This window comes from Limanda limanda, chromosome 13, assembly GCF_963576545.1.
Source record: "Limanda limanda chromosome 13, fLimLim1.1, whole genome shotgun sequence".
Classification (NCBI taxonomy): Eukaryota; Metazoa; Chordata; class Actinopteri; order Pleuronectiformes; family Pleuronectidae; genus Limanda; species Limanda limanda.
Genome location: NC_083648.1, coordinates 9,524,555 through 9,536,379, shown reverse-complemented (window position 1 = coordinate 9,536,379; position 11,825 = coordinate 9,524,555). Strand labels below are relative to the sequence as shown.

At 39.6% G+C, this 11,825-nt stretch overlaps 2 protein-coding genes across 2 annotated transcripts; one reads left to right on the top strand and one right to left on the bottom strand.

The window, feature by feature from the left end:
- Positions 1–2,372: 2,372 nt before the first annotated feature.
- Positions 2,373–11,785, bottom strand: LOC133018282 (mucolipin-3-like). Its single transcript, XM_061084602.1, has 12 exons — positions 11,573–11,785; positions 11,322–11,489; positions 11,075–11,228; positions 7,517–7,598; positions 7,281–7,377; positions 6,619–6,718; positions 6,411–6,523; positions 3,511–3,660; positions 3,254–3,355; positions 2,926–3,048; positions 2,629–2,835; positions 2,373–2,516 (listed from the first exon to the last, which is right to left on the bottom strand). The coding sequence occupies exons 1-12, from the start codon at positions 11,783–11,785 to the stop codon at positions 2,373–2,375; spliced, it is 1,653 nt and encodes a 550-aa protein (XP_060940585.1).
- LOC133018128 (7-alpha-hydroxycholest-4-en-3-one 12-alpha-hydroxylase-like) lies at positions 9,226–10,781 on the top strand. Its single transcript, XM_061084443.1, has one exon. The coding sequence runs from the start codon at positions 9,232–9,234 to the stop codon at positions 10,765–10,767; it is 1,536 nt and encodes a 511-aa protein (XP_060940426.1). The 5' UTR covers positions 9,226–9,231; the 3' UTR covers positions 10,768–10,781.
- Positions 11,786–11,825: the final 40 nt, after the last annotated feature.

Below are 11,825 nucleotides of genomic sequence, written 5' to 3'. Positions count from 1 at the left end.
ATTATGAATGAATATATAAATATCAGGCACATTTAAGGGACTACTTTCTATGAGTGTGTGAAATCTTGTACAGCTTAATTGAATTTAAAAAAGGACTTTGGGGCGTTGGCGAAGGAGTGCACTCTACTCAGTGTATTTAAATATTCATCCAGAGCTTCGAAAAGTCTGAGAGATCATTTTGAAGGATTTCATAATGTCACCTCGATAATATGTTCTCGCTTTATCAAATGAGCCAAGATAAAATGTGTTAGTTATTTTCTACAATACTACACAGCCACCAACAAAGGACAAAAGAGAAGTAGAATTCATACAGAAAACCTTTAGTATGAGATACATTGTACAAGACAATTGAACAAAGTAAAAAGCACTACACCATGTGTATTTAACCATATTATCTGTAGTGATACAAATTCTAAATGACTTTTTCTCGACTTAATGCTGCATAGAAACAAGTAGAAAACACTTCAAGCTGCACGGCTCTGGTATAAGATCCTATAAGACAAGACGTATAGTATATGCTCAAGTAGTCAATCCAGTGTATGTGACATATTTTCTCTCACTACACAAACTAGCAGCCAATTCTTCACAATATAGAGTTCAGAAAGAAATCACATCTTGAATGGGAGATGGATGAGTCCGGGTGGGAACTGAACCGCACTACATTTTGGTTACGGTCTTATTTTGGGTCTTCACATACCAACATTTTTTACCCTTAACTTGTGAAAAAGCTACAGCACACTATCTAACTTGCAACGAGAAATATATTATAGGACATATAATAATACATTCAGACCTTCATTGCCTGACTGCTCTTCCACAATTGTTCTGCGAAATTGTTGTGTGTTTTGTTTTAGTTTTTTTGAGACTTGGATACAAAGCAAGAATAAATATTATTACACCACTTTCAATACCATGATAAAAAGAAATAAAGGTCCTGTTATGCTGAGCACAAATTTTCATTGATTTCTTTTCTTTGAAGGAACACTTCAGTAATTCACTGGTTGCAGTTCTATGCAAAAGAGTTAAAAAAGATCTGCTTCTGTACCTTTGGATACTCTCAAAGTGACATTAACAGAGATTTTATTTAAACAACTGGTGAGTTTGTTGTGTCAAAAACTAAATGCACCATACTCATGGACCCTTTAAAGAACCTAAGGCACTGCATGCCCTGGGTGCTGGGGCCTCTATGTGTGCCGGCGGTTTCTTTGCCTCTTATGAGATGAAGCTGTTTGTTTTCCTGGTGTTGGCCTACTTTGAGATTGAGCTGAAGAATCCTGAGAAGAAGATACCTGAAATCGACCACAGCGGATGGGGCTTTGGATCCATGCAGCCTAACAGAGAGGTCCAGTTTTCGATTCCGACCAACATTTTAAACCAACCAATCACTTTGACATCTCTGTCAAAAAATGTATGATTCTGAATATCTCTTTAAGCTTTAATATATTTCTGTTGTTTTACATTGAATTCACCTTAACTTTGCGGCAGTGACTATCACACAATGGTGTGGGTTTTACATTTGATGTGTTTTAATGCATGTTTAACAATTTTGTTGGAGAGATTCATTTCAAGCCTAAATAGTAGCCGATACTGACTGACACATCTCACTAGATGCACATATTCAATATTCAGCAGTGATGTGATAGATACTGCAAATGTGATTTAGGAGGATACATAATGAGAAGCAAACTAAACAAAAATGTTGATAATTACTATTATTAGGATTATGAATATTAATATCAAAATTATTATTTTTATTAAGATTATTATTAGTAGTAGTAGTAGTACAATTATTATCCTGCTTTCCCCCCTCTTTCATCAATGTTATTATCCTTTTGTATTGGCCTCTGTCTGTGGTAGGTTGTCGTAAATGGCCTTATGGTATTACTATAACACGTTTACTTTTTTTTGGAAGGAACAAGTTCCAATGTATATTCAATATTGTTTGACTTTGCTCAAAGCTATAGAGCAAACAGTAAACCATGAATGACTTAAATCTAAATATTTAAACAACTTGTGTTTTTACTGCACTAATAACTAGAGGCACAAACTCTTGTACATGTTAAAATTTGTAACTTACAATCTGGAGTTGGATGCCCTTGATGACAGATCGGGTGGGTTAGGGATGTATTTATTCTTTCAATCAATCATTACACAATGAACCACAAAATAATAAAGTATGAATCTTAACTGAAGTTTCTGCTCCTCTAACTGGATTTGAAGGACCAAAGGAGTTGATTTAATTTCCACTTTATTCGCAAAATGCAAAACGAAAAACCTTCCTCCTCTAGTTTGGTCCCCCTTATGCCTGGCCCTAATACTCTTTTGCACTCTTGGCCAACATCTGGCGAAGGCACATGCCACGTCCCATCACTTCATCTAAGGCAGCAGCATGGAGACAGGCAGCAGCCGGAGGCCGGCTCCTCATCAGTCTGGTACCTCCCAGACTCAGGCTGGTCCCTGCACTCGGCTATGAAGGCCTGGAGCTGGGACACTGGCACCTTGTCCTGCTGGTGATGCTGGAAAAAGAAAAAGGTTTTTGCAGTTATTAGGCCGGACCAGTGCAAAGATAACGTCTATGTTCGGCAATATACCACACTGGTGCTGTGATTATCTGTGTCTCAGTCTGACCTTGATGGTCTCGTAGGTGTCATTGATGAGAGCGATGAACAGGCTGAGCACCATGTAGATGAAGAGCGAGATGAAGGAGTAGAGGTAGAGTCTGCTGAAAAGCCACACCATGTAGCTCTTGTCTCGCATCCTGAGGAAGGTCGCGTACATGTCGTCCCCGTTGATGAGAGAGAAGAGGCACTCTGTGACCCTGTCGAGCGTCCGGAACTGGAAAAAATACATTCTGATTATTGATTTCAGAGAGATATTAAAAAGCAAAACAATACTTGCCATAGGTTATGAATGTGATTGTTATACCTTGTCATGGTAAGGCCCGAGAACAATCCAGCCACAGAAGCAGTAGCCCAGGTAGATCATGGCCGCACAACAGCAGAATCGGATCACATTTGGGAATGCGGCTCTCAGGGTTAAGATTAAGATCTATAATGAAATAAAATGTCTTCAATTATTACCTCTGCCAAGACGTTTTCATCTGTGTTTGTTAATTAAATACTACTGCATGGGTCACCACACAATTTGGTGGAAGGATGTGTTGTGGATCAGGAAGGAACCCTTTTAAATTTGTTGCATCAGGCTAGCTGATGCATGGTTTAAAATTAAAATGCAGCACTGAAGAAGGTCTTACATTGTATTTCTTAAAGAAACCAAGGTAACGAATCACACCGACCCAGACGAGCATTGTGGCTGTTCCCAGCAGGATACTGCACACATCATAGTTTGTCAGGAACTGCAACATAGGATAGAGAACAACGGATTTATGATATCGAGGAAGCACCAGGTCAATTTCATTAGTTAAGCTGCAAACATAGACATGTATTAATCGATCCATAACTACATAGTATACCATTTATCTGTTCAGGTTTTAATTTCCAAGCAACAAACCTTTGTCTGTATTCCAATTTTGAGCACTGACCCAGCGATGGACAACGTGTCGCTGACAACGATGAGGATATACCAGCCATTCACAACCTCCATGCGGTCCGACCAAGTGACAATTTTATTGCAGTGTGCATGGAAGAATGTGTTGAACTCCTGCATAGAAGAGGTATTAGCACATTGTTCAATTAATTGATCAATTAAACCAATATACACAAACAAAGGAATAACTCATATTCATAGTAGTGTTGTTTAAAGAGCATCGACATCCACATTTTTGCTTGCCTCAACATTTTGATGAGAAAACGAAAAATGTTAAAAGATTCAGTATTAATGTTTAATTTTTTTTTACTCTTCAATTACATTTTCTAAGTGTTACACAGAACTATGTTGCGGGACATTACCATAATTAACAGTGGCCTCATCTATGGCAGCAGCAGTCTGTGACATAATATTGACACATTCTTGTGCACATGAACCCAAAAACTGTGTATGATCAGATCTTAAGCATTTGGATGCATTTTGCCCATGTATGTCATATTAATGAAGAGGCAGGCAGAGGATGGACAACACTCACAGGACAGAAGATGAGGAGAAACGGTCAGAACTTTTGTGAAACTACTCAAAAAGTCTGAGGAGATGTAGAAATGTCATGTAAATCGGTAATTTTATGTATGATTGATAGTATTACCCAGGTATTACCATGAACTAACAGACAGTGGATTAGGGTCATGATTTGAAATAAGAATTGAATGGCTGCTTCCGTCAAATTTGGTAGACTCAGAAACAATTAGATTTGTATTCTCATTAAGAGTAATTTATGCCATTACATACAAAAAAAACGTGTTAAACTGGTTACCATAAACACAACACGCCCTCTTTTGTGTACGAATTAACGTCTTTGATTTAACATTAAAAAGCTTTTTAGTTCAAATTCAATAAACCTTTGATCTGTCAATAAACAGGTTGAAGGTTTAACTGATGCAACTGCTGCTTTGTTTTCCAATTAGATGTATGAACCAGTAGGTGGTGCTATAGTTGCAGAGACCAAAGCACGTGTAACTGCTCAATGACCATTGTCCTAAAGATTCCTTTATAATTTTGTTTTATTTTTATAAGAATACAATAAATTTGTTGCTACCACATCACACAACCCATCCAGTCGTTATAACAGTCCGGGTTGTACAGTGAGTTAACTCTACAGCTTAACACAATGGTTTGGTGTCTTCCATTTATTTATACATTTTTAAATTTTATTTTATTGTTTTGGCTATAAAAGTAAGTGCATACCATCATGAGGGTCTAGAAAATGTACAGGGTGGGGTCCAATCATATCTACAGCTCCATAGTTCTTGTGCAGACACCAGGGTTTGTGTGTTCCATTTAATACGACAGAACATTTCCGTTAGGCTTAGGGGGTAAGGGACAGTTAATATACAGTTTCTGTAAATCCTTTAACAACTTGTGACAATGGCACATCAGAACAACAATATAAGAAAAAAAAAAACATACCAGCAGAGGAAAAAGCCTCACACTGGGTGTGCTCGCCTTATCTCACACTTTCCCTGGCCGTTTGCCTCCAGACATTGAGCTGTGACTCAAATATTAAACGTGATCATGAACTGTCTTTGCAGGATTATGAACTAAATTACTGCTTAATCATCAGGTGCTCTTAATTATTATTATTTACTTATCTTAACCTATTGTGTACTCATTTCAAATGTCTTGGTGACCAGTGTGGATTCCCAGAAGGCTCGAAATGCTATATAAACAAATGGGACAGCATGTTGAAAACGTGGCTTTGTCAAGTTTTTTTCATGTTGTTAACTTTATTCACTCAAAAGGCGGTTGAGGGACCAACACAACTTGCTAATGCAGCTTTACATATGGTGTTTGTTATGCTGAGTACATATTTAAACAACTGGTGAGTTTGTTGTGTCAAAAACTAAATGCACCATACTCATGGACCCTTTAAAGAACCTAAGGCACTGCATGCCCCGGGTGCTGGGGCCTCTATGTGTGCCGGCGGTTTCTTTGCCTCTTATGAGATGAAGCTGTTTGTTTTCCTGGTGTTGGCCTACTTTGAGATTGAGCTGAAGAATCCTGAGAAGAAGATACCTGAAATCGACCACAGCGGATGGGGCTTTGGATCCATGCAGCCTAACAGAGAGGTCCAGTTTTCGATTCCGACCAACATTTTAAACCAACCAATCAGTTTGACATCTCTGTCAAAAAATGTATGATTCTGAATATCTCTTTAAGCTTTAATATATTTCTGTTGTTTTACATTGAATTCACCTTAACTTTGCGGCAGTGACTATCACACAATGGTGTGGGTTTTACATTTGATGTGTTTTAATGCATGTTTAACTATTTTGTTGGAGAGATTCATTTCAAGCCTAAATAGTAGCCGATACTGACTGACACATCTCACTAGATGCACATATTCAATATTCAGCAGTGATGTGATAGATACTGCAAACGTGATTTAGGAGGATACATAATGAGAAGCAAATTAAACAAAAATGTTGATAATTACTATTATTAGGATTATGAATATTAATATCAAAATTATTATTTTTATTAAGATTTTTATTAGTAGTAGTAGTAGTAAAATTATTATCCTGCTTTCCCCCCTCTTTCATCAATGTTATTATACTTTTGTAATGGCCTCTGTCTGTGGTAGGTTGTCGTAAATGGCCTTATGGTATTACTATAACACGTTTACTTTTTTTTGGAAGGAACAAGTTCCAATGTATATTCAATATTGTTTGACTTTGCTCAAAGCTATAGAGCAAACAGTAAACCATGAATGACTTAAATCTAAATATTTAAACAACTTGTGTTTTTACTGCACTAATAACTAGAGGCACAAACTCTTGTACATGTTAAAATTTGTAACTTACAATCTGGAGTTGGATGCCCTTGATGACAGATCGGGTGCAGAGGATGAGCGAGGTGAGGCAGGCGAGGATGACCACAGAGTCAAACCACAGGAGGAGATAATCGTTCTTCCCAGCTGAAAATTTAAACCACATTTTAGAGTTTAGATGATGCTTCTTAAATAATTGCTCTTACATGGCGATGATTTAAACATTTATTGGAAAAACTCACAAGTGCCCTCTACGTTCCAGTCTCTGCATTCATAGATTCTGACATCGTTTTCAACATCCACCATTATCTTTCCACTGTGTGCATGGTTGTCAAACATGATCTGTGGAAAAAAACAAAGGTAATTAAGTCATTTGTTGGTGACTTTTTTCCCCGAGCATGGAAACATAGACTGTATGTAAAGATAGACGACATGTCTCTACTTCCTCCTACAATCCAGAAAGAAGTTCTAGAAATGAACCATCTTGCCCAATTGAAACCACAGTCTGCACAGTAGCAAATGAGGGGAATTGCGTCAATACCAGCACACTTGACTAATCGCAAGTCCGTCTCAGCTGTCAATCATTACGCTTCATCATGGTTTTTATAGAATCCAAAGTGAAAACGATCTAAAAATGAAGAAAAAACAATGTGCCAAATTTATTTATTAGACGTGTTCTTTTACATTGGGTTTGGTCCAACGTAACAGAGGCCAGATTTATGAAGCCGGCCACCAGGGGGCAATCAAGACGTTTGGCTTCAATTTTGGGGAGCATTCATATTACAACAACATAATCAACGCTTTTATGCAAATGTTTAAAAATGCGATGTAGCTAACAATTTCTAGATAAACAAACCTAAAAGCTCAAATCAGGGTTTGGCAGTTGGCAAACATTGTCACCAACCATTATATGAAAGTCATAACAGTCTGGAAGCTCCTGGTGCCGCACAGTCTGCAGATTGATGGTTTTCAGTGTTAGGAAGATGTTCACTGATAGCAGCCTAAACCCACACACACACACACACACACACACACACACACACACAAACAAACACACACACACACACACACACACGCACACACGTATCAACAGGCAGCACTCATCGACTGGCAGAAAACCTGTATTTTCAGTTTAGTCACCTTTGGAAGTCTAAGGAGAAGTTGAAGTGTGTGAGAGAACTGCTGTTGTCAAGCTTCTGCTCGGGGTAAATGGACGTACAGTCTGTGAGGAGGAAATACAGACAACCTGTTCAACAGTGAGATACATTTAACATTGTTCTGCAGGGGAACTATTCAACATTCAAACCTCTGATTGCTATTTCTGATCACTATGCACGCGCTTCCTCTTTTTACTGAGTCACATTTAAATCCACAGTGTGATTATGTTACATTGTCGCCATGAATCAGCTTCTATAAATACATTCCATTAAAAAAACGTATCGCAGCTGCTGAGATTAAATACACAGGTTATAGAGCCAGTTGTGACTTGAATTAACATCTTTTATTAAACATTAATAAGCTACAGGGCTGGGGTCCCATCATATTTACAGCTCCATAGTTCTTGTGCAGACACCAGGGTTTGTGTGTTCCATTTAATACGACTTAATCAGAAAATTTCCGTTAGGCTTAGGGGGTAAGGGACAGTTAATATACAGTATCTGTAAATAATTTAACAACTTGTGACAATGACACATCATTGAGCTGTGACTCAAATATTAAACGTGATCATGAACTGTCTTTTCAGGATTATGAACTGTGTTGCTGCTTAATTATCAGGTGCTCTAAATTAATATTATTTTACCTTTCTCATCTTATCATAACCTATTTATGGAGTGTCCTCATTTCAAATGTCTTGGTGACCAGTGTGGATTCCCAGAAGGCTCGACATGCTACATAGACAAATGGGACAGCATGTTGAAAACGTGGCTTTGTCAAATTCTTTTCATGTTGTTCACTTTATTCACTCAAAAGGCGGTTGAGGGACCAACACAACTTGCTAATGCAGCTTTACATATGGTGTTTGTTATGCTGAGTACATATTTAAACAACTGTTGATAAATAAATATACCAGACTCAGGGAGCCGTAAAAGACCCTAAGGAGTGTTTAACTGGCTATCAGACAGTGTCATTTGAATATTGTTACTTCTTTATGACTTAGTGTTGGTAATTATTGTTAATGTGTAATGTGAGTTCAGGTCAGCGGGGGGGGGGGGGGGGGGGGGGGTTGAGGAGGAAGGACATGCAGCAGGGTCATATGGCACGGAACGTAACCATGATCATATTGTGGTCAAATGTTACATTTCCCTTACAACGTATATGTTTTTATTTATTTTATTCTGTTAAGTTGGTTGATGTGTGTATATTTACTTGTTTATTGTGTTATCAGCAACTGCTCCAAGTGAAATTGTGGACACATGGTAGGCCTACACATTTCATTGAACAAACGAGAAAAGGTAAGATGTGGCCATATTTATCTTCCTAGGAAATTCATGATTCACTGATTACTTTATGGTGAATGTTACACAGTGAAAGTATGACCTAAAGTAGTTGTCTTCTTGTGAACCTTGTTCACATCTAACTGGTTTTGCACCATAAGCAAAGAAACTCTTGAATATTTGTGTTTATTTTCAGCACAAATCCACAACAGGATAGGATTGGTTGTTTGGAGCCAGTCTGACTAACTTCTTCATTCTGTTAACACAACAGTGATATGTTTAATTGTTTGTCCACTGATTATGCAATCCCCTGAAGACCACAACTGACGTCACACGAAAGGGAGGAGCAACATTTCTCTACATAAAGCTGGATGTGGAGCTTAACTCCTAATCACTCTGTGTCTGTTACAGGAATCAGTCATGGGACTGCTGCTACCTCTCCTTCTTGCTTTACTTTCCTGTTTAATTGGAGGACTCTACCTACTTGGTGTGTTTCGACGGCACCAACCAGGTGAACCCCCTTTGGATAAGGGGCTCATCCCTTGGCTTGGTCATGTCTTGGAGTTTCGCAAAAACACATTAAAATTCATCGAGAGGATGAAGCAAAAACATGGTGATGTGTTCACAGTGCAGCTGGGAGGGTGTTATATCACATTCCTTCAGGATCCCCTGTCGTTTGGGGCTTTTGTTAAGGAGAGTCGAGAAAAGCTGGACTTCAGACGGTTTGCTAAACAGCTGGTGCGCAGAGTGTTTGGATATGTGGCAGTGGGGGATGACCACAATGCTCTCGGGGTCTTCAGCAACAAGCACCTCAAGGGGGACGGCCTGAAGGTATTGACACAAGCTGTGATGGATAATTTGCTGAATCTGATGTCTCATGAAATCGGCTCAGCAGCAGACCAAAGCAGCTGGAAAGAAGATGGACTGTTTATATACAGCTACAATATCCTTTTCAGGGCCGGCTACTTATCTCTGTATGGCAATGCATCTCCCAAGTCAGAAGAAAGTGAGGAGAAAGCCAAAGAGAAAGACAGAGCGGAATCTGAGGCCTTGTTTAAAGAGTTTCGTAAATTTGACCAACTCTTCCCCAAATTGCCCTACGAGGTCCTCTCACCGAGGGAAAGGGTGGAAACAAGGAGGCTGATGGATCTATTCTGGAACACTCTGTCAGGGCAGAAGATGAAGATGAAGAACGAAGTAAATGGCTGGATCGGGGACACGCACCAGCATCTAGAGGGGACTGGTATGAAGGACTCAATGATAAGCAGATACATGTTCGTGCTTCTTTGGGCCTCTCTGGGCAACACAGGGCCAGCTTCATTCTGGCTGCTCCTCTTCCTCATGAAACACCCAGAAGCCATGAAAGCAGTGAAGGAAGAGATTGATAAGGTTCTGAAGGAATCAGGGCAGGAAGTCAGACGTGGTGGCCCTCCTATCAACCTGACCTATGAAATGCTGATGGAAACACCCATCCTGGACAGTGCTTTGGAAGAGACCCTCCGCCTCGTTGTTGCACCTGTCCTCACCAAAGCTGTGCTCCAGGATATGACCGTCAAGATGGCAGATGAGCGTGAATATTTCCTCCGCAAAGGTGACAGATTGGCTGTGTTTCCTTATTCTGCTGTTCACACTGACCCAGAGATCCACCCTGACCCACATTCTTTCAAATATGACCGCTTTCTGAATCCTGACGGGAGAAAGAAAACAGACTTTTACAAGAATGGGCAGAAGGTGAAGTTTTACACCTTACCCTGGGGCTCTGGGGTCTCCATGTGTCCCGGGCGTTTCTTTGCCTCTAGTGAGATTAAGCAGTTTGTTTTCCTGGTGTTGGCCTACTTTGAGATTGAGCTGAAGAATCCTGAGGAGAAGATACCTGAATTCGACTTCAGCCGATGGGGCTTTGGATCCATGCATCCCAACAGAGACGTCCAGTTTCGATACCGACCAACATTTTAAACCCAACTAATCATTTTGACATCTCTTAGGTACATTTAATATTGTTCTGCAGGGGAACTATTCCACATTCAAACCTCTGATTCCACTATGCACAAGCTTCCTCTTTTATGGAGTCACAATTAAATCCGCAGTGGGATTATGTTCCATTGTCAGCATGAATCAGCTTCTATAAATACATTCTATTCAAAAACAATATGGACACAACCCATTGTAGTTGCTGAGATTAAATAAACAGGTTATACAGCCATTCGTAACTCTGAATACATGTTTTTTGTTGTCTTTACGTAGCAGTTTTAGGTTTTGGTACCTTTATCAATATGTGGATCAATGTCGAAGGTCTCATTTCCAGGATCAATGCTGCCGTTTCTGTAAAATTCTTGACAGAGAGTCAGAGGAGTGCTCTCCCCGTCAACCCTTTCGTATGCAAGATTACCTACGGTCAGGTTTTGGAGACTGATATACTAAAACGACAAATTGAAGAAAGACATCACACACATTTTTTCCTTGCCATGAACTTTGCATGTTACACAATATTTATCAACATTTCTCCGTACCTGGTTGATGATGTAGTAGATGTGATCATAAACGTCTGTTTTCGTGTAAAGTGCGTAGCCTCCAAGACGGTGATCTTTGTATCCTTTGAGGAACAGATGTCTGAAGGCCGTGAGATTCTCATCTTTGAATGTGACCATCATCTCGTTGCTCAGGCCAAAAGACACTAACTGATCAAGAAGACAAATAAAAAAAAGACTAAAATAATGTGTGTATTCATTCTTTTTGAAATATAAAGGACTTTATACGCTACCTGGATTGTGATAAGGGCAATTTTCACTATTTGCAACATCAGCTTCCACGGTTTGCGGCCCCTGGCTCTGTATTTTTCACAGGGGTTCATGAAGAAGTACTTGAGCCTTCGCCTGAAATCTTCCACCACCGTGGACTCCAGAGTGTCAGCGCTCCACCTGCAGTGGCTGTTCTGCCTCCTCCCCTCTGACCTCAGGGGTTGAGAGTCCTCCATTATACTGAGTGCAGGGCAGAAAAGAAAGAGTAGTACAGTT